This window comes from Procambarus clarkii, chromosome 67 (genome assembly GCF_040958095.1).
Source record: "Procambarus clarkii isolate CNS0578487 chromosome 67, FALCON_Pclarkii_2.0, whole genome shotgun sequence".
Lineage (NCBI taxonomy): Eukaryota > Metazoa > Arthropoda > Malacostraca > Decapoda > Cambaridae > Procambarus > Procambarus clarkii.
In genome coordinates, this window is record NC_091216.1 from 29,997,425 (window position 1) to 30,016,704 (window position 19,280).

Sequence of the window (19,280 nt, forward strand, 5' to 3'; positions counted from 1 at the left end):
CCAGGTATCATAAAAGGAAAATAATTTTGGTCAGCAAGGACTATTAATCACACTTTTTCACTTAAGAATTTACATAATAAGCATATATGACCAAACTCTTCTCGACTAATAGCAGATGGGATGTAGAGAAAGTATACAAGTCCACATGGGCTCACTATAGCCCGTGCTACTTCAAACATTTGTTCAGAGTAGCTGAATCTATAACAAATGTAGAGAAAGTGCATGAACCTTCTCAAAACTACCCAAGATGTATTTGGGTACCCTATAAATTTCATCACAGGCTCGTCGCCCATGCATGAAGTTCCCAGAGGCGGTCACGCGGGCCATTTAAGCACCGCGAGTTGCCACAAATATATTTTTAATTATTTGTTCTATGTATTTCCAATGCGTTTTTTTTTTTTTTTTTTTTTTTTTATTGTATATGATGCATATTTGTATCCTTTACAATATGTACACAGTAGAACGTTTGTAATATTCCAGGGAACTGTGATATACATCAGTAACGTGTCCACAATGTTTCTTGGCGCAATATTACTCGTTCAAAATTCACTAAAATTACAATATGTAGTTTCACACACTATTTACACAGTAACACTCAGTATTTCGGACGAGTGATAATCAATGAAGCAGTCCACGGTACACAGTGCGACTCTGCTCTCGTTGCTCCAGGTACAAACAGATTTTAGTTTCCTGTTTCTTCGTTCTGTGTGCTTGTAAATAACACACTTGTATGTTATTACATGAGTATATATATATATACTATATAAATACACTCCAGGGTCACAAATGTAACGTACAGTTATGTTACATTGTTGGGTAGATTAGATACATAGTGTTTAGTGGGTTTCATATTTATTTAGCCTTGATTACAGTAGTCAGTTGTTGGCATTATCGTAGATGTTGAGATGGAGCTTGGAGCAGAGCAGAGCCCAGTGAGACCGGAGTCGCCGAGCTTGATGCGGGAGTGTGGCGGTTCGATGGGGAATCTTGAGTGTCTAAACTCAATGGGAAATAAGAGCGTTGTAGCTCAATGCAGTCGTAGGAAGCCTGCTTGACGACCGGGCCGCGGGGACGCTAAGCCCCGTAAACACCTAAAGGTATGTTCACCCTTGGCTTTAGTACCTGTAGGTGGTATGTAGCCAAGCTTGTGAAGTGTAAGGTAGTCTTGAAAAGATTAGGGAAAAGATCGCTTGCAAAATGAACCTGTTAACATTTTACAAAATTTTGCTAGAAATTACCCACTTAATATTATCTGTTAGATTAAGGACCTGCCCGAAACACTGAGCATGCTAGTGGCTTTAAAAGAATGTAAACACATCATGCTGTGTACTTGTATAAATGCAATGTACCTTCGTGTGGTACGAGAAGATAATATTAGTGTTCAGTGAGAAACCATAAGGTCTTCTCTGAATACTTTTTATTTTCTTCTCCAAGGCTAAGGGTCCCCACATTGACACCAGAGGTGGTACCCTCACAAAATTTTTTATATACACATATATATTTATATATATTGTAGAGGGGTTTTAATATAAAAATTAAGATTAAATTTTATATATATAAAAAAAAAATTATTATATATATAAAATAAATAAAAATAAATTGTAAGGTATTCTGGAAGAGATTCAGCTATTCTTGAAAGATCTATGGAAAACACCACAACGGAAGCTACTAACACTGTTCATCTATGCTACTTGTATCGGATACATCATCACTGAACCCAGAAAACGATTCTTCTATGTATCATCTATAAAAATTGGAGATGATAACGGGTGAGCATGAATGGTGCTCAGCTACTACTGGATATGCACTCTGTATCATCGTCATCAGTGCTGTATCACTTGCATCCAACCCTTGTATTAGGTCCTTACTGCACCTTATTGAATTTCACCGACAGAGCGATCTTTCAACACCACGTCGGATAGGCGTTTGGAAGCCAGAGGCACGCGAGCCACCCATGGTTGTTAAGTCGGTACTAAGCAAGCCAGCAGCCCTAGGACATTCCGAGATATTTTCCCAAGATGGTTGCCTCTCACTGGAGGTCCCATGAGCCCATTTCATACACAACCTACAGCGATTGCATTTGGAATTGGTACGAAATATTAAAAGAGTTTTCTCGGTTGGTGCAGCACAGTGGTTAAGGAGAACTGTGCAGTATGCATTATATAGCAGCTAACCCTTCTTTACTTAAATTTAAATTAGCTAGTAGTAAATAAAAAAAAAAGAGAGATTTTCAAAAACTTACGATATTTAAGTTTCTTTCACTGAAGGATCAAGCACAGTTTACAAACTTGGTGTAAAATAAAAAACAAATGTACCTCAATGATGCATATTGTACAAGCCTTTTTCTATTATTAATAATAAAAGAAAGCAATAAATGCTAATAGTGTCACCTGGCTGAATAGACTTAATGTTTGACCTTCATGAGGTGGTGATTTAGGTAATAACCTTGTCTCCTGCAGCCAGCAACTGTGAGGATGGACTCCCTTTAAAACCTTGCCAATCACCTTCATCCATTCCTAGTACCACTCTTAGCCTTGTCACAACAGGGATACCAACGTATTGTTGCACTAATGCCAGCATTACCAGTATTATCATTAAGGTCATTAATACTGCCACATGCACCAAACCTGTGGAAGAGAGGCAACTTGTTACTTCCTACTGATTTACAGTATAATATCCCAGTGTAACCTCTTACGTTTACTTAATAGTACATTTTAAAATTTACAAATGTAAAACTTCTCTTTTGTAATTGAGATAATATTGCCCTAAAATTGCTTGTACTCTGTCTGTCTGTCTGTCTCTGTGTGTGCATGTGTGCGCGCGCAAAAATTAGGTGTGCTTATCTTCATTTCATGTACACTGGGTCAGATCCAGGAAAAATAAGGACATACCAATTATTTGTAAGGTAGAGAAGGCTCCAGCTGAACATCCTGGATCTGGGAGAGCATAGGGAGCTGTAATGCTAGTGTTGAGGTAGAAAACTCCATGGGCACTGGAAAGTCATGAATATACATCATATCTTTCCTAAACTATTAATTAAGTACAGTATATTATTATCTCACTTAAAACTAAAAGTAGTAAGGCCCACACCAGAAACAAACATCTTATTTGATATTCAGAAATTACAAATTGACCAAAACAGAAATTATATGCAAATAAAGATTCCCAAGTTGTGGCATGACCTCAAATACAATAAAATGCTACATTTATCTCAATTTCAAAGAGAAAAATGCCTAAGTGACATCACGTAGGCATTTATATATTTGTCTCGCCAAGGAGCATAATTAAGATAATTTATATTTGCTGTTATTGAGAGTTAATTGCAAATGCACCGTTATAATAGGCAACACTAAAAGCTACAGATTCAAAAAGTGTAGGCTACTGTGTACGTGCTGGTAGGGGTTGGGGTGAACAACTAGGGATGCCACAACACCAGCTGAAATGCAGTACAAGGGTATTTGTCCGAGTATCCTGTACGGTTATTATCATGCCTCTAAGGATAGAATGTCACTATCACATTAGAAAACAATCCTTTGCTAAGATTTCTTTAATCATTTATCAAATCTATAAAGGAGAATGTCCATCTCGTGTAAGGTTGGAGGCCAGACACTTGTAGGTAACCTTGTCCAACTTTGCAAGATGTGGGGAATATGAGTGTCATAGGCCAATCAGAGTTGGCCCCAGTGTCACCCTTTAAGAAATATCGGCCTCTATCGCGACTCATTCCGATTTTCTTGAAGTCCAAAATTGGGGATGCATTTTCTGTACAGTTATTTATCTTTTTCAGTGCTTCATTCAAATTTTCCGAGGGGGGAGAGTTTTGTTAGCTATCCATGTATAAAGTAAAACTAAGTTTGTGACATCTTTTGAAACCATACTGATAATAGCTTAATAGAATGCACCTAGCTTACCAATGAATCATCCACTGGTCATGTATCATTTGTATGTACACTTGCATAAATAAAAACTATTATTATTATGACATCCTCTAATTTTATAATAAATTATTATTATTATTTATTATTATTAGAGGAAATCTGTAGGAGCTTTGATGAGGGATGCCCTAGTCAACTTGGCCATTACATGGTCATCGCATCACGGCTCCTACAGACTCTCTCATTGACACATCACATTAAGTGTGATTACTCTGTGTAGTAGTACATGTATTATTATTTTTATTATTATTATTATTTGGTAAACATTAAGAGCAAATGTACATATGTACATAATAAAGCAGTGTAGATTTTTCTAAACATGCAGAACAGCACTGCACAACAATACAACATACATGTCACTCACTTTGGGTTGACATTGAATCCCATATACTGTGAAGGATAACTACATGGACAGATGCGGGTGTTGTACATTTTCCATGAATTACATGGCCGTGCAAGGAAATGAGTTGTAGATGCACTGTATATAATACTTTCTGTATACAGTACATAAGCCATTCCATGGTCACAGCTACTGCCATCTGTGTTGAAGAAATAAGACAAGGATATTGCCATAAATGCAGTATAATTATGGTGTACAGTACATATGGTTAAATTGGCTTTGAATCCCTGGTATTAAATAGTTGAGGGGACTAGGTTGGAGTAGTTTTCTCCCAAAATTTCTTCCCACTAACATGAAAATGATAACCTACACCCAGATGCACCTACATATGCATGTCTAACCTTCACTTTAAACAATCCAGCGATCCTACATCTTATATTACCCAGTAATATTTTATACAAGTAACTGACACCCCCTTTCCAAGTTAGTACTTACCCAGGTCTTTCCTGAATCTAAACTTATTCAATTTGTATCCATTGTTTCCTGTTAAATTGTGTCAGATATATTTCAAATCTTATTTATATCCTCTCTGTTATACCCGTTCTTCCATTTGTATACTTAATCATCTCGTCACTTGCTCTTTGATTTTCTAGACTATGTAAATTCAGTTTTTTTAATCTCTCTTCATAAAGAAGGTTTTTAAAGATATTTATGATAGATGTTCCCTTCAGGAATCTTAATTTTGAATATGAAAACCATTGATATAATAAACTATCTTGTTTCAGATTCTTTACTTTGTGGTTCTTTACAACCACACGGGGGTTTCTATAGGCCATTGCTCCTCATGCCTCTCTGAGGGAACCAGGTTCTGGCTTGTGGTCCCCGGTAGGCCCACAACTCCATACACATGACTGATGCCAAAGTCTGACATTAGCATATCAGCCTGGATCGCTTCAGGGAGCCGATGGGGCTCCCCCCAGAAAAAAATATTGTAAGTGACATACTTTAGCCGCAATGAAGCTGGGAAGTTTAGCAAATTATGGGCGCTGAGCGATGGAGCGCTGGGGGTCAGTCAGCTCCGCCACCCCGTGGGGCGGCAGGTGCCGCGAATATAATGTTTCACAATTATTTTGACGTTTCTCATTTGTTTCTTCTGTTTTTTTGTTTTTTTGCTGTAATATTATTCAAAAGTGTGGAATTTGTGGAATTTATATAGTTCAAAGTGTGGAACATCGCTATGCTCAAAATTATGGGGCTCATTTATGACATATATATTCTATGATCAATCAAACAGTATTTTTGTTGTTATTACACTATATACACACACAATGTATATACCCATCTACATATATGTTCACCATAATGAACCACTAAGTTTGTATGGAAAGCCCAAAAAACATGAGTGAGCTGCCACACCCAACCAGCCCTACCTCACTCTTCCAACACCCTATTTGCCAACATTCCTCCTCCCACCATACTGTTATTGTTTTTATTATACATAACGTGTGTAAATAGTGTAAGTATCTACACGTTTCATTCACCATAACTATACAACTTGGTATTGTTTCCAGACAGCACAGTGGCCACCATACACTGCTTGACAAGTCACACAGCAGATGACGCTATGAGTACGACGCCGCCACCTTCACCAAAATGGCTCATTCCAACATACTCCTGTTGCTGTTATTACACTATATACACACATTATATATAAGTATCTACATTTGTGTTCACCATAGCGAACCACCAAGTTAGTATGGCAAGTCCAAACAAGAGTGGCTGCCACACACAGTAATGCCACCTCAATTCCCTCCTTCACCAAAATTCCTCCTCCCACAATACTACGCACAGCGCTAATTATCACCACAATCCTGCTATTATCACAATCCTGGTCACTAAATCCTGTAAATGAATAATTGACCTCAAATTTATTTTGTAAAGGAACGCAAGTCATTTGAAGATTCCTAGATGGACGAAATAATGCTGTGGTGCTGTGGCTAGCGCTGTGAACATCTTGAACAGCATTGATTCACTAATATTTGAACATTGTACACAATCACACTCGGGCTCTTCTGTAATACTATCATGGCTAAATAATACCAGTTACATATATATTTTGACATTATTAGGCGATGCTGTGGTCACAAGCTGAACAGCAGTGCTGCGAGCTCATGCTGCGTGCACCAGCCTTGGTTGCTCACTCAGTATGGAGGCTCTCACACCCGGGAATGTTGCCCATGATTTTTTTTAAAAAGGCGTCTGTTTACAAGAGCCCTAAGGAAGCTGATGTGAACCCCATGTAGCCACAGGAGTTTTGAATCATACGCTATACCTATAAGATCTCCGAGGCGTGTTCCACACTACCCATTGAGCACCTACAGGCGTGTTGTGCAGTGCAGTGGTTAAATGCGGTAAAAATTTAGAAGTAGCAGTACATGTGTAAAAGCATCCCCAATAACTCAATAAAAGTACACCGTAATACAAAATAAATAAATTAAGCATCTGAACCTACATCAGTTTGGCCATTAATCAGTTTTGTTGTAATAACTATCACTTCTCTTACTATGTTCACATGAGCACAATTCTTTGATTTTCATGTTAAACTAGAATGATGAATAACAGCATGCAACTGACCCTTGACAGCAGAAGGGCCGTCGCCACCCTCGGCACAAGCAGGCTGCCGCTCCCCACCATTGGGCCAGAAATCTGCATCACCCAGGTTTTCATCAATGCCATAGCAATCCTGAAAAAAAAAAAAAAATAAACTACTGTACTGAATTTGTTAATCTCACAGTTAATAATTAAAATATTTAGAAGACCATTAGCTTACTTGTATTTTAGTATTAAGTATTTTACCCCCCCCCCCCCCCCCCCTCTCACACCTTTAGTTAAATTTTGTCTATTTTAAGTTTTGCCCGAAATGCTTTGTTTAATAGTGGCTTCACTGGTAAGTGTAACTCTTGTCCCTACAATTGTACATTAATCAAAAGAATGTATAAACATAAGAGTAAACAATAATAATAAATATTAATTTCACAAATCACAATAGCATGATACAATATATCAAATGAACAAAGGTTCGAACCTATGCTCTGGATGTTCCCTGACGCACTCTAGTCAACTGTACCACGACATGGAAAAGAATTGCAACCTGGAGTGCTACTGCCTCCACGAGGTTTCTTAGGCTTCCACTGAAGCCTAACCGGGGTTTTCACACAATTCCCACATGAACTCGGGTTCTGTCAATCAAATAGTTCTACCTCTGAATTCAATACACACAGAAACCACAATAACGTGATTTCTTTTGGAAGTTCTTTTCCATGTCGTGGTACAGTTGACTAGATCGTGTCTGGGAACATCCAGCTCATAGGTTTGAATCCTCATCAAGGCCCTTGGGGATTTGTTCATTTGATATACAGTATCACATTATTGTGATTTGTGTGTGTATTGAAGTAGGGGCATCAGAGGTAGAACTATTTGGTTGACAGAGCCCGAGTGCAGGGGGGGGGGGGGAATATGTGAAACCCCGGTTAGGCTTCGGTGGAAACCTCGGGATCCTCAGGGAGGATGTAGCACTCCAAGTTGCAATTCTTTTCCATGTCGTAATCCCAGTTGACTAGAACACATCTGGGAACATCCATCGTACAGGTTCGAACCCTAATCAAGGCCCCTGTGGAATAAATAATTATCATTATTATTATTATTGCAGCAGTGTGGACTTCACCAACCAGTGTACTTAACTAATACAACTATGCTCAGTCTAGCTCATTTTTGAGCATTACTACAAAAAGTGTTGCTTGCACATCATTTGTCTGGTATGTTTATTGGGGTCCTTTATACCGAAGGTCGCCAACCTTTCTGAACTCATGGATCGATAAATTGGTAATTTTAAATCCTGCGGACCACTAATATGAATCTTTTAGTCTGTCCAAATAAGAAATTATAGTTACAACAAATTATTTGATGCCATTAAATATAATGGTTTAAGAAAATACAGTTACATACAATACACAAAATTGTGTCGCGGGCCACTGGCTGTCCGCGAACCACCAGTTGGCGGCCGCTGCTTTAGTTTATTAGTCCTACAACCATTATCAACTTTCTTACTGGTATTTTTAAACTATTAATTTACAATAGATGAATAAAATATGTTTGCAACAATGGTTTAAGAGATTTTTTTAAGATGTAATATTTAATTGTTAATATTCACAAAGGATAAAGAAGGAATGAAAATAGAGAACACTACCTCTTCCTATCTTTCCACAAGTGTCCCCCCTTTTCCCCATCAGAGGCAGCAGGCCCAATGTCTGCTTTAAGGAAAATGGAGAATATACAGGTTTCCATGCCCACCAAATATATGGGTGGCTAAGATGCAGGGTGTATTTCACTTGTACACTGTCACAGCAGGCAGGAGTTGGGAGCAGAAGCCACCCACACCCATCTGAGGGCAAAGGGCAGAGCACGCACACGCACACACACACACACACACACAAGGGGGCCTCGTAGCCTGGTGGATAGCGCGCAGGACTCGTAATTCTGTGGCGCGGGTTCAATTCCCGCAAGAGGCAGAAACAAATGGGCAAAGGCCTGCAAATGGGCAAAGTTTCTTTCACCCTAAGTGCCCCTGTTACCTAGCAGTAAATAGGTACCTGGGAGTTAGTCAGCTGTCACGGGCTGCTTCCTGGGGGGGGGGGTGTGGAGAAGAAAAAAAAAAAAAAAAAATTATTAAGTTAGTAGTTAGTAAACAGTTGATTGACAGTTGAGAGGCGGGCCGAAAGAGCAAAGCTCAACCCCCGCAAAAGCACAACTAGTAAACACACACACACACACAAACGTCAAGACAACACCCTTTAGGATGGGGGGGGGGCAAAGTAACCAACACTGAAACTTTCTAAGCATTATGATTTAGATAATGCTATATATAAATGATTTATGCATCACTGTAGCCTTACTATTGGTGAACTGCTACAGTCTGTAGCCGAGAAAATGGCATTAACCCTTAAGGTGCACAACACATCAATAGCTGTGGTGAGTAACTGTCACGGAAATGAGCACCACAGCTATTTATGTGTTGGAGTACCACACAAGATTTAAATGTCCCGTAGTTACACGTGGTTCATATCAGCTTCCTCAGGGATCTTGTAAACAGACGCTATTTAACCCTCAAACCGCTAGGGGTCCAAATGGCTTTAACACCCACAGGCGCAACACCAAAAAAATCCAAAAAATTTATCTTATCAAGAACAGCTGGTCCTACATAAAGGTAAGTGAATAAATAAATAGTTTGTATGCTTTTCATGCACAAGTTTTATTTATAGGTACTGAACATTCTATCAAAGTGGCTTTAATGCTTTAATATTTATCCAAACTTTTCTTCAGCTGTTACAGAGCTTAAAAGTTGCAACTGTGTATAAAATTTAAAACTACAAACCATATGTTTGCATTTAACTAACCGTCCACTGGCTAAGGAGAGTAGTACAGCCGTGAGTGTGGATGACATCTACAAAGGCAGCATCTGTTTTGTATAGACGATCAGCAGAATCAACCTGGTGGTACATGTGGCCAGCAGGGTCCAAACCTGTTGGCAAAAGGCAGTTTCATTGTACAGTAGCCCCCATATAGCCAGTAACTTTTTTTAACCTAATAATTACCCTATTTAATACATATGAAAGCAAGATCTTGTACTTAGAGATTGGCTAGCCCCGACCATTCACTCACGGTCATTCATGCAAGCATCCTCATAGGTGGCCTGGCAAATGGTCTTGCTTGTTACGATGTGAGAACACTATAGGATGACAGACTTTCCCGACAAGACCGTACTTGACAGGGCGGGGTACTCACAGGACGGCATATGTACACACACACTTGCAGGTAAAAGACAGATGCCCCAGTTTTCACTGCCATATGAGGTAAGGGTGGGACAGTTAGGTAGAGCAGTAGCAGCTATATTCTCTAGACTGAGTAGCAGCAGCAAAGATATTATACCATGTAGGTACACTGTGGTAACGTCACACAGTTCACTTAGGCGGCGGCATTTTCCTTAGTTCACTCTAGACTACCGAGTCACTCACAGGGGAATCTCCATCTCACTTTGTCACCAGGTGTTACCTGATACCAGTTCGTTTCATTCTGATGATTTCAAAGACCTTTTGTCACTCTAAGGCTTCTAAACAATATAGTCAGTCGCGATTCTAGGCGAGTATATTGTATATATACTGGTATATTGGATAACTGCAGAGAATAACTTAAAGGATGGGTGGTGTGTTCTTATCTATTGGCCAATATATTAAAATCACACGTCTACCACGTACAACATCCCCCATGAGAATAACGGTGCAAGGGGTTGCAAGGACCTCCTTGAGGCACAACCGCCATACCTACGAACTGACCAACGGCATTGCAAAGCATGTGCTGGAACCAATGATATTGATCCTTACATGATGGGAAGAAGAGTGACGTCATGAACACGCCACGACTACGTCACAGCTGCTCATTGGGACGATTAAGACTGACCAAAGGTTGTGCTTATCTCCCACCTCGCTGGCGTCCCCTCTCTTCCCACACCTGGCACGTTACAACTCTGTACTCCCTGACTATTGCAACCTGCTTTATTCCCCTTTATCTAATTTCTCCTCTGGGCATACAGCAGCCTCCACATGATTTATATATTCCCTGGCATGTGGGTTTTCTGAGGACACCCAACATGACAGTTTTCCATCCAGGGGTAAAAGAGATGGGGGGGGCTTGTGCACAGCTAGGAGCACTGCAACAAGCCATTCAAGTCAGCTGTGGGAGAATCTTGAGACACCATACTCTCACAATGAGATCAGCCCTGTAACTACAATTAGGTAATTTCACACACACACACACACACAAAATATATACTGTATGTGCAAAAACCGTCGCAGCAAACCCAAGCGTTCCAATGACAATTTTAAACTAGGAACACAAGTGACAAGATATAGATATATCTATATATATATATCTATAAAAAAAATTATATATATATTATATATATATATATAAATTTATATATATGTATATATATATATATATATATTATATATATATATATATATATATATATATATATAATATTATATGCATGCTCAAATTGTGTGTTCTTACCTGTAATTCTTGACAGTGTACCATTCATCTTTTTTCCAGCAAATCCTGCTGCATGAGCTCCTAGAGAATGTCCAATGATGTGTACAAGGTCTGGAGTCAAGCCTGCTGCATGCTGGAGAAATACAAGAAGCTTGCTAACGTCCTCTCCCACACTTGGCACCCGTACCCGTATCATATAGTATTCAGCAGTCAATGACCCTGCTGCCCAGTTGACACTAATCACATTACAGTCCTCACGACTCAGCAGAGCTGTGGATATAAAGTAAATAAATTCAGCATGAGGTACGTAATACCTTTTCTCAGCCATGGGCATCAATGTAGAGGAACAACGAATGTAAATCTACCAAAGATTTACCCCCAAAAATGTCAAAATAATACATTCATTTGTATTTTCTTCAATACAATAAACTAAAACTAAATTAAATCTCATATTAGGAAAGGTTTACTACAATTAAATTCATTATTACTGTATCTCACTCTGCCCTGATTACAGCATAATATTAACTAGTCTGTATCTTGCACAAGTTATCTGCACCTAGGGATCTTACAACTCAAAACAACCTCAGGCAATTACTCAACATTAATCAATTAGAACAATAACAGACTCCAACAGCAGGCAGCATGTAACACCATTACTAACATTTTTTAATATGCTTATTACAATATGCTCAAGTGCACACTACACCAATAAAACTCTACAGTGCAGTACAAATCCTGACCTCAAACTCCTCTTAGAGGACCAACAGAATCCATGGACACCACATGATAAACAAATACAATATACTGTACAGGTATATTTAATATTCAGAGTAATAGGAGGAATCATCTCAAATGAAAAAAAAATGCTGCATTTGAGAGAAAAATACCAGATAACATATATAACGTACCTGTATCATATGGTCATTTACATAGCTGCTTCAATTAGCATGATTACTATTTTTTATAAGAATTTTGGTTCACTGTTATTGTATATATTAAGTACTAGGTACTGTAAGCACTGTTGCTTACAGCACTGTAGTTCACACTAACAATACAGATTCAAATAAAGTTTACTATACTTTATTTTTTATTTATTTATATATACAAGAGTTCTTACATTCTTGTAGAGCCACTAGCACGCATAGCATTTCGGGCAAGTCCTTAATCCTATCTTTCCCGGAATACTACCCTGCCAAATTGTTTAACCACCAGGTACCCATTTTACTGTTGGGTTAAACAGAGGCTACAGTTAAGGATTTCCGCCCAGTAAATTCTCCCTGGCCAGGATACGAATCCAGGACAAAGCACTCGCAAAATGCCTGGCTTACCACTTCGCCACGGGGACTGTTGGTACTGATGGTTAATGGCACTGGCACTATTGGCACAGATGGTATCCCACGGGGATACTTTTCATCTTTAAGTACTGTATTGTATTATACAGTATTAGAATACTGTATACATGTTAAATTTTTTTAATTATTTGTGTGTTTTACAGTACCTTACATTTAATACAGTATGACATATTACCCCAAAAATGTAAAACTCGATACACTCGTTATCTTAAGTTATGACCGAAATGCTGCATGTAATTAGTGACTTCATAAAATATACTAATACTGCACCTATTGAGTAACCAATGTTATCTGATCCTCTGTATTTTTATATTATCATTATTATTATTTTTAAACCATACTAGCAACACTACAAACTAGACACAATGGGGCCGATTTCATTAAGGTCTTTAAATTATTGAACTGAAAAAAATTAGAAGACATTAATTCAGACCATTTCTTTAAATGTTCAATGTAACACAAAAGGCAACAGCTTCAAGCTTAAGCCACAATATTGGACAGAAAACAGATGCATTTCACCCATAGGGTTATAACTCCATTGAACTGCCTACTTACTGAAGCTGTAAATGCCAAGACAACACTTCGGTTAAAACCTTCTGCAGGAAAAATTTCAGGAATAATAGGGGTTATCTTTGACAAGCAGTTTGCTTCCTGTCCCCATTAGGACCACTAGAAATGGTGGCCCATAAGTAATTCAGTTAATTTAGTTAAATTCAGGTACAGTACTGTACAGTAGAGCAAATGATACCAAGTGCTCTTCCCATAAGGTTTAGTAGTTGTATTTCATGCTTGACATTTTAAATGGTAACAGCCTAATTCTTTATCAGGTTTCCTAGCTCAAGGTTACATTTAATTTTATTTATAGGAAAATTAACCGAAAACCTAAAAATAATGTCAATACAATAATAAAAACAAAGAAGTGTTAAAACACCAAAAATATAACAGGCCAAGAAGGAGGAATTAAAAATCACAACTGTACTATCTGTACAATATTTGCATTTTAGGAGACTTCACTCTATGGACTTTACTCCACATCAAGAAGCAGAACCACACTACTGCCATAAACTTTACTTACCATCCTTCATAGAGATTATCCAACCATCAGTGCCAGATCCAAGGAAACCATGGATGATTATGTATGTGCGATGTGGGTAGAAGCGAGTAGCTGCCAGAGATGCATGTGACCCCACTTCCAACTCTTGTGCAGCTTTGTGACGTCTACAGGTAATAGGCAAATAAGTTATTATTATATACTACTAATTATACTAAATAATATACTAATTATTTACATACAAAACCATGGAACTGCCTACCCGCCAGGCTGTAAATGCCAAAAGGTTGCCGAATTTCAAAATTCAACTCGACAAAATCAAGACAATTGGAAGGACCTTTGACAAGCTGCTGGCTTCTGTCCTCATCAAGGCCACTAATGAGTGTGGCCCTCAACTAAATTCAGGTAAATTTTTTTGGTGCAAGTATGGAACTATTTGAACACAACATTGAGGTATAGAATAGAGGGATGGCAAAAGTCTGCTTTAATCAAGACATTCTTAGAATATCAAATGAAAACAGTATTTATTCCTTATATAATGTACATAGTTTCTGTTGTAGTCCATTAATAGTTTGAGATCAGAATTATCAATGTATTTCAAAGTTTTATAGATACCGAGAGTAAACTTGAGTGCATAGTTTTAATATTTAACATGTTCAAGGCGTGCCCACATACTGTCCGAGGTTGGGATTTGTGATTCATCAAGGTACCGATTTATGCCAAATAATTATGTCTCCGGTACATAGTACTGTACCATATTTGATTTTAGTCAAAAGTGCCTACAGTTTCAGAAACTTTTTAAAATTTTATTTCATATATATGACCATTTAAATTCAATTTGTTGTCAATGGAAATACCAAGGAAGTTGTCTATGTACTCTGCTCACAACCAATGGTACCAAAGAACACTGTATAATGATCAAAAGTCCACGGTTGTTCAACATCCTCCCAGTGAGTATAAGAAATATTGCCGGAACAACCATGGACATCTTCAAGAGAAAACTATATAATTTTCTCCAAGAAGTGCCAGACCAACTGGGATGTGATGGATATGTGGGCCTGCAGGCCACTCCAAGCAACAGCCTAGTGAACCAAACTCTCACAAGTCAAGTCTGGCCTCGGGCCAGGCTTGGGGAGTAGAAAAACTCCCAGATCTCCATCAAGCAGGTAACTGAAATGTAAAAAAAAAAAAAAAAAAAAAATCTATTCTACACTGTAGCCTGTCTCACCTGGTCCAAAGAAAGAAGTTCTGAACATTGTTGAGGGTGATGGAGGTTTCTTCACTGCTCACCAAGAAGTTCACAAGACCTGAGGAGTGGGGTAAACATTATTTGTAATAATTATTCATCAGTTGTGCTAGTGTTACTACTGCTGACTTTTTTAAATTTATATTAACTTACACTTCACTATTACTATTGTCACATAATTCCCCTGCATAGCTGGGTAAATTGCCTCTACACTCACCTTCGTGAGAGAAGGTGCCTATTAGCCTATCGTAGGTGTGCTTGTTATGCTGCTGGTGACTCGTTCCAGTCGACATTGACATTCAGTCTGAACACTGATTCTCTTTGAAAATGAAGAGACAGAAATTCAGTGTCTTGGGTGCTCCAGGGGTCAACATTACTACCTGCCACGACTCTTGCTCCACCAGCCGTTTTGTGGCAAGGTTGTGGTTGTTTCCAGTGTACAGTATAATTCCATAAGCCCTTGATTTGTTCATATTGTAATTACCCAAGTGTAGTTACAGGACGAGAGCTACGCTCGTGGTGTCCTTTCTTCCCAGATTTTTTACTACAGTACCTTATTAACTCAATGTAACCTACCCAACCCGTTCTCGCAAATTTAATAAGTCAATATTGACTTATTAAATATGTGCATAGGTGACATACTTAACATAATAGATACCCTTAAAAAAGATTCATAGAAAACACCGACCTTACCTAACCTTGTTAGTATCTTAAGATAAGCATCTTATTGCTTCGTAATTACAATTATTACCTAACCTATAATAGGTATAGGTTAAGTAATAATTGTAATTACGAAGCAATAAGATGCTTATCTTAAGATACTAACAAGGTTAGGTTAGGTCGGTGTTTTCTATGAATGTTTTTAAGGGTATCTATTATGTTTAGTATATCACCCATGCACGTAGTTAACAAGTCAATATTGACTTTACGAATTTGCGAGAACGGGTTGCATGACCTACCTCACCCCCAAAATGTCAACCCATTTTTTTCTTATTTTTTCTCAACACAATTTATACTTTAATCTCAATTAGTATTAAGTTTTAGTCTTAGTGTTTTTCCTGCCCGAAACGCTATGTGCAATAGTGGCTTTAGGCATTGTATGTACTAGCTCTATCTATAGATCCATCAACTTTTGTATCTTACCCTGTATGTATGTAATTTACCTGAATAAATATTCGTATTTTTTTGTTTTTGTTAAATGATATTTATCCAGACCACTTTAAAAAAAAAAAAAAAAAAAAAAGGACCTCCACCACATAAGAATGTGCATGAATGGCTACGCAGAATGGCCAGATATGATATGACTAGTGATAAATGCAATTATATGCAGTGCTCTTACTCCTTGTTCTGACTGGCATAACATATACAAGGAACTGGATAGAGGCTTCCAAGAACATTTAATAAACAATGGGTATACGAATAGAGAAGTCAATACAGTACCAATACCAAAAGATACTGCATATCTCCACCAGTGTAATCACCTGTCAATTTATATTGTAGTTATATGTTGATATAAAACTACTACAATGTACCTTTTCATCTTACCCGATATGTTAGATTAAGGATCTACCTGATGCGTATTAGTGGCTTTACAAGAATGTAAAAATACCAATGTTATGTAATCTCACCAACCCATTATACCTTCTTGCAAATAAAGATTATTATTATTATTATAGCAGTCCTTTTTGTTTTGTAGTAAATAATGAATTCTAATCTTTGGTCTGGGGCTGTGTTTCACTCCATTTGAAATTGATTTATTATTCTTTCTTCTGTTTTATACTGCGAGCTCATAGTGGATTTGTAATAAGAGCTTTGTGGGACCGCACTTGCTGTTGTGGTTGTCCTGTTATACCATTTTTCTAAATACAGTATACCAATTTACATGCTCCAATGAAGAATGTCACCTTCGCCCGACAGATGATATGATCTTCCAAATGGATAACTAAAGCTGGAGCTGAAATCATAATATATTGGATTTATAATTTGTACCAAGAGACAACAACGGCACTTTCCTGCACCGTGGGAGATTACACACTTTCCAATTTTAATCCCTCCCTTTCCACCCAAGAAGAAAATTAAGAACAGCCCAAGCTCAATCTTGAGGCAAAAGTCAATGCCTTAAGCCATATTGATGCTCTATCCACAGAGCATTCTCTCTCAAATATACACTGATGGTTCCCCACGCCACCCCACGGGTGCATCTAGAAGTGCAGCTGTCTTGACAATTGGTGATGGCATATATATATTGGGTGAGGAGTCCAAATAAACAACTGGGGCCTCTACAATTCAGACTGAACTATTTGCCTTACTTCTTGCACTAAAAATGTGTACAGTACACGTCTGCAAACTTGATACATTAATTGAATATATGTACACGTGTATGTAGTACTAACAATTATGTATCTATCTGTAGGTTAGATTAGCATTTTGAAAGCACTACAATCACCTTCTGTGATTGATTGTTTAAGAAATCCCTGAACTATATGTTGTAACAGATTTCTCACCCTGTCCATAGAGGACAAGAAAATGTATACATGGTGGTTAGCATTGTAAATGTGTGGCCACATCTGTGGTAACAAAAATTGTGTATTCAATTCAAACTCCTTTAGCTAAATGAACTATGGGGTTCAGTGCTTGAACCCATCATGTACCTCTGTAACCCTTTCCACCACCGCCCACGGGATGGGTATGAGGTACATAATAAATGAAATGAAAAAAAAATAGCGTGTAAACTGGAACAGAGAAAGTACACTCAGACGAATTTGACAGATGAAACGTGTATTAGCATGCACTAGTTTAGCATTAACATGCAGAATGATGGAAGAGTGAGGACCATGCTTGTGTATAACCGCCACGTTTAGAGTAGTAGTGAATATAGTAATGACTTACTGGGATGGAAGACCAGGACGGCCATGAAGACACTGAAAGTTGCAGCTATAGTACGGAGAGAGAGGGGCCATGGGGAATCCATATTGGCCTCCGGTGGAGAGCCTCTATTATTGTTGTTGTTGCTGCTGCTGCTGCTACTCTCCCCAACACCCGCCTCGCTCATGGGCTGCCCATGGGAGACCAGACACTGTAGTTTTGGCAGGCACCACACCCTGTTCTTCCTTGACAATCTACATAGTTAAGTAAACAATATGGCCGTTTCAATGTCGCTCGCATCAATTTGAGGACCTGCCAACACCCTGAACAATACTGCCACTTGACTGGCCACCACCAAACTACGTTTGTTTACTGTGGTGTGTGCCAGGTAGTCCACTACCTCACCTGCCCCCACGTGCCCCCACCAACCACCTTCCCCTTCACATTCAAATTGATAGTTGCAAATTAAGATACCCTCACTTACCAATTATCGCTCCTCCCACGACCAATTATTCCTCATACAGTACCTACATTCCCCATCCTGGCTGCTCTCTAGCACCAACGATTTTTTTTTATTATTTTAATATATACAAGTTCTTACATTCTTGTACAGCCACTAGTACGCGTAGCGTTTCTGGCCAGAAAGTCCTTAATCCTATGTTCCCCGGAATACGACCCCGCGAAATTGTTTAACAACCAGGTACCCACTTTACTGTTGAGTTCAACAGAGGCTACAGTTAACGACTGAGAGTAAATCAGTCACACCCACAAGTGTACCAGCACGTCCGGCGGTCACTACTGCAGCAGACAGGCGGCGCGACGTGTTTCCGGATCGTTAGCACACGCAATTAGTTTCCGGGCTAGGCAGCATTCATAATTTGAAAACAATGTCTTGTTTGTTGAGACTTTGGTGAAGTATAGGCGCAGGAGCACTATATAGGGTATACGAAAGCCGAGAGTGGCAATATACCGAGAGATCTTTGTGTGAGATGGAGAGCAGGACCCCCGTGATACACCAGCTGCTGGTGCCGCAACACTGGTGACTCAACCTGTCACGCCCGCTCGCACACGCGCACTCACGCCCATATGATGCAAAGTAATGTAAACCTGTATTTACTTTATTTTATTTATTTATATACAAGAAGGTACATTGGGGGGTTAAGAGAGTACATAGCAGTGAAGATTTCACATTCTTGTAAAGCTACTAGCAAGCATTTAGATCTGGAAATGTTTCTCCCCCGTCATCACAGAATAAGAAGTCTAATTGTTATACATACATAAACAAACACGGTACTTTACATAGTGGGTACTAAATACCCTCACCGACCTAAGACAACAGTTCTAGCTTCCTCAAGGTCGCCAGACTGCAAAGTCCATAATCAAA

The 19,280-nt window shown here is 38.7% G+C and overlaps 1 protein-coding gene across 6 annotated transcripts; it reads right to left on the minus strand.

Annotated features, from left to right (window-relative positions):
• Positions 1–378: 378 nt before the first annotated feature.
• LOC123767580 (pancreatic triacylglycerol lipase) lies at positions 379–18,972 on the minus strand. 6 transcript variants are annotated; one of them, XM_045757328.2, is made up of 10 exons: positions 18,867–18,972; positions 17,921–18,150; positions 15,014–15,092; positions 13,810–13,952; positions 11,404–11,652; positions 9,729–9,853; positions 6,910–7,018; positions 4,300–4,474; positions 2,892–2,992; positions 379–2,627 (listed from the first exon to the last, which is right to left on the minus strand). In XM_045757328.2, the coding sequence occupies exons 2-10, from the start codon at positions 18,081–18,083 to the stop codon at positions 2,434–2,436; spliced, it is 1,338 nt and encodes a 445-aa protein (XP_045613284.2). In that variant the 5' UTR covers positions 18,084–18,150; positions 18,867–18,972; the 3' UTR covers positions 379–2,433. The 6 variants fall into 6 exon arrangements, with proteins under 6 accessions (XP_045613284.2, XP_045613286.2, XP_045613287.1 ...); XM_045757330.2 differs by having other exon boundaries at positions 17,921–18,086; positions 18,867–18,944; XM_045757331.2 differs by lacking the exon at positions 17,921–18,150 and adding an exon at positions 15,249–15,350 and having other exon boundaries at positions 18,867–18,911.
• Between the last annotated feature and the right edge of the window lie 308 nt (positions 18,973–19,280).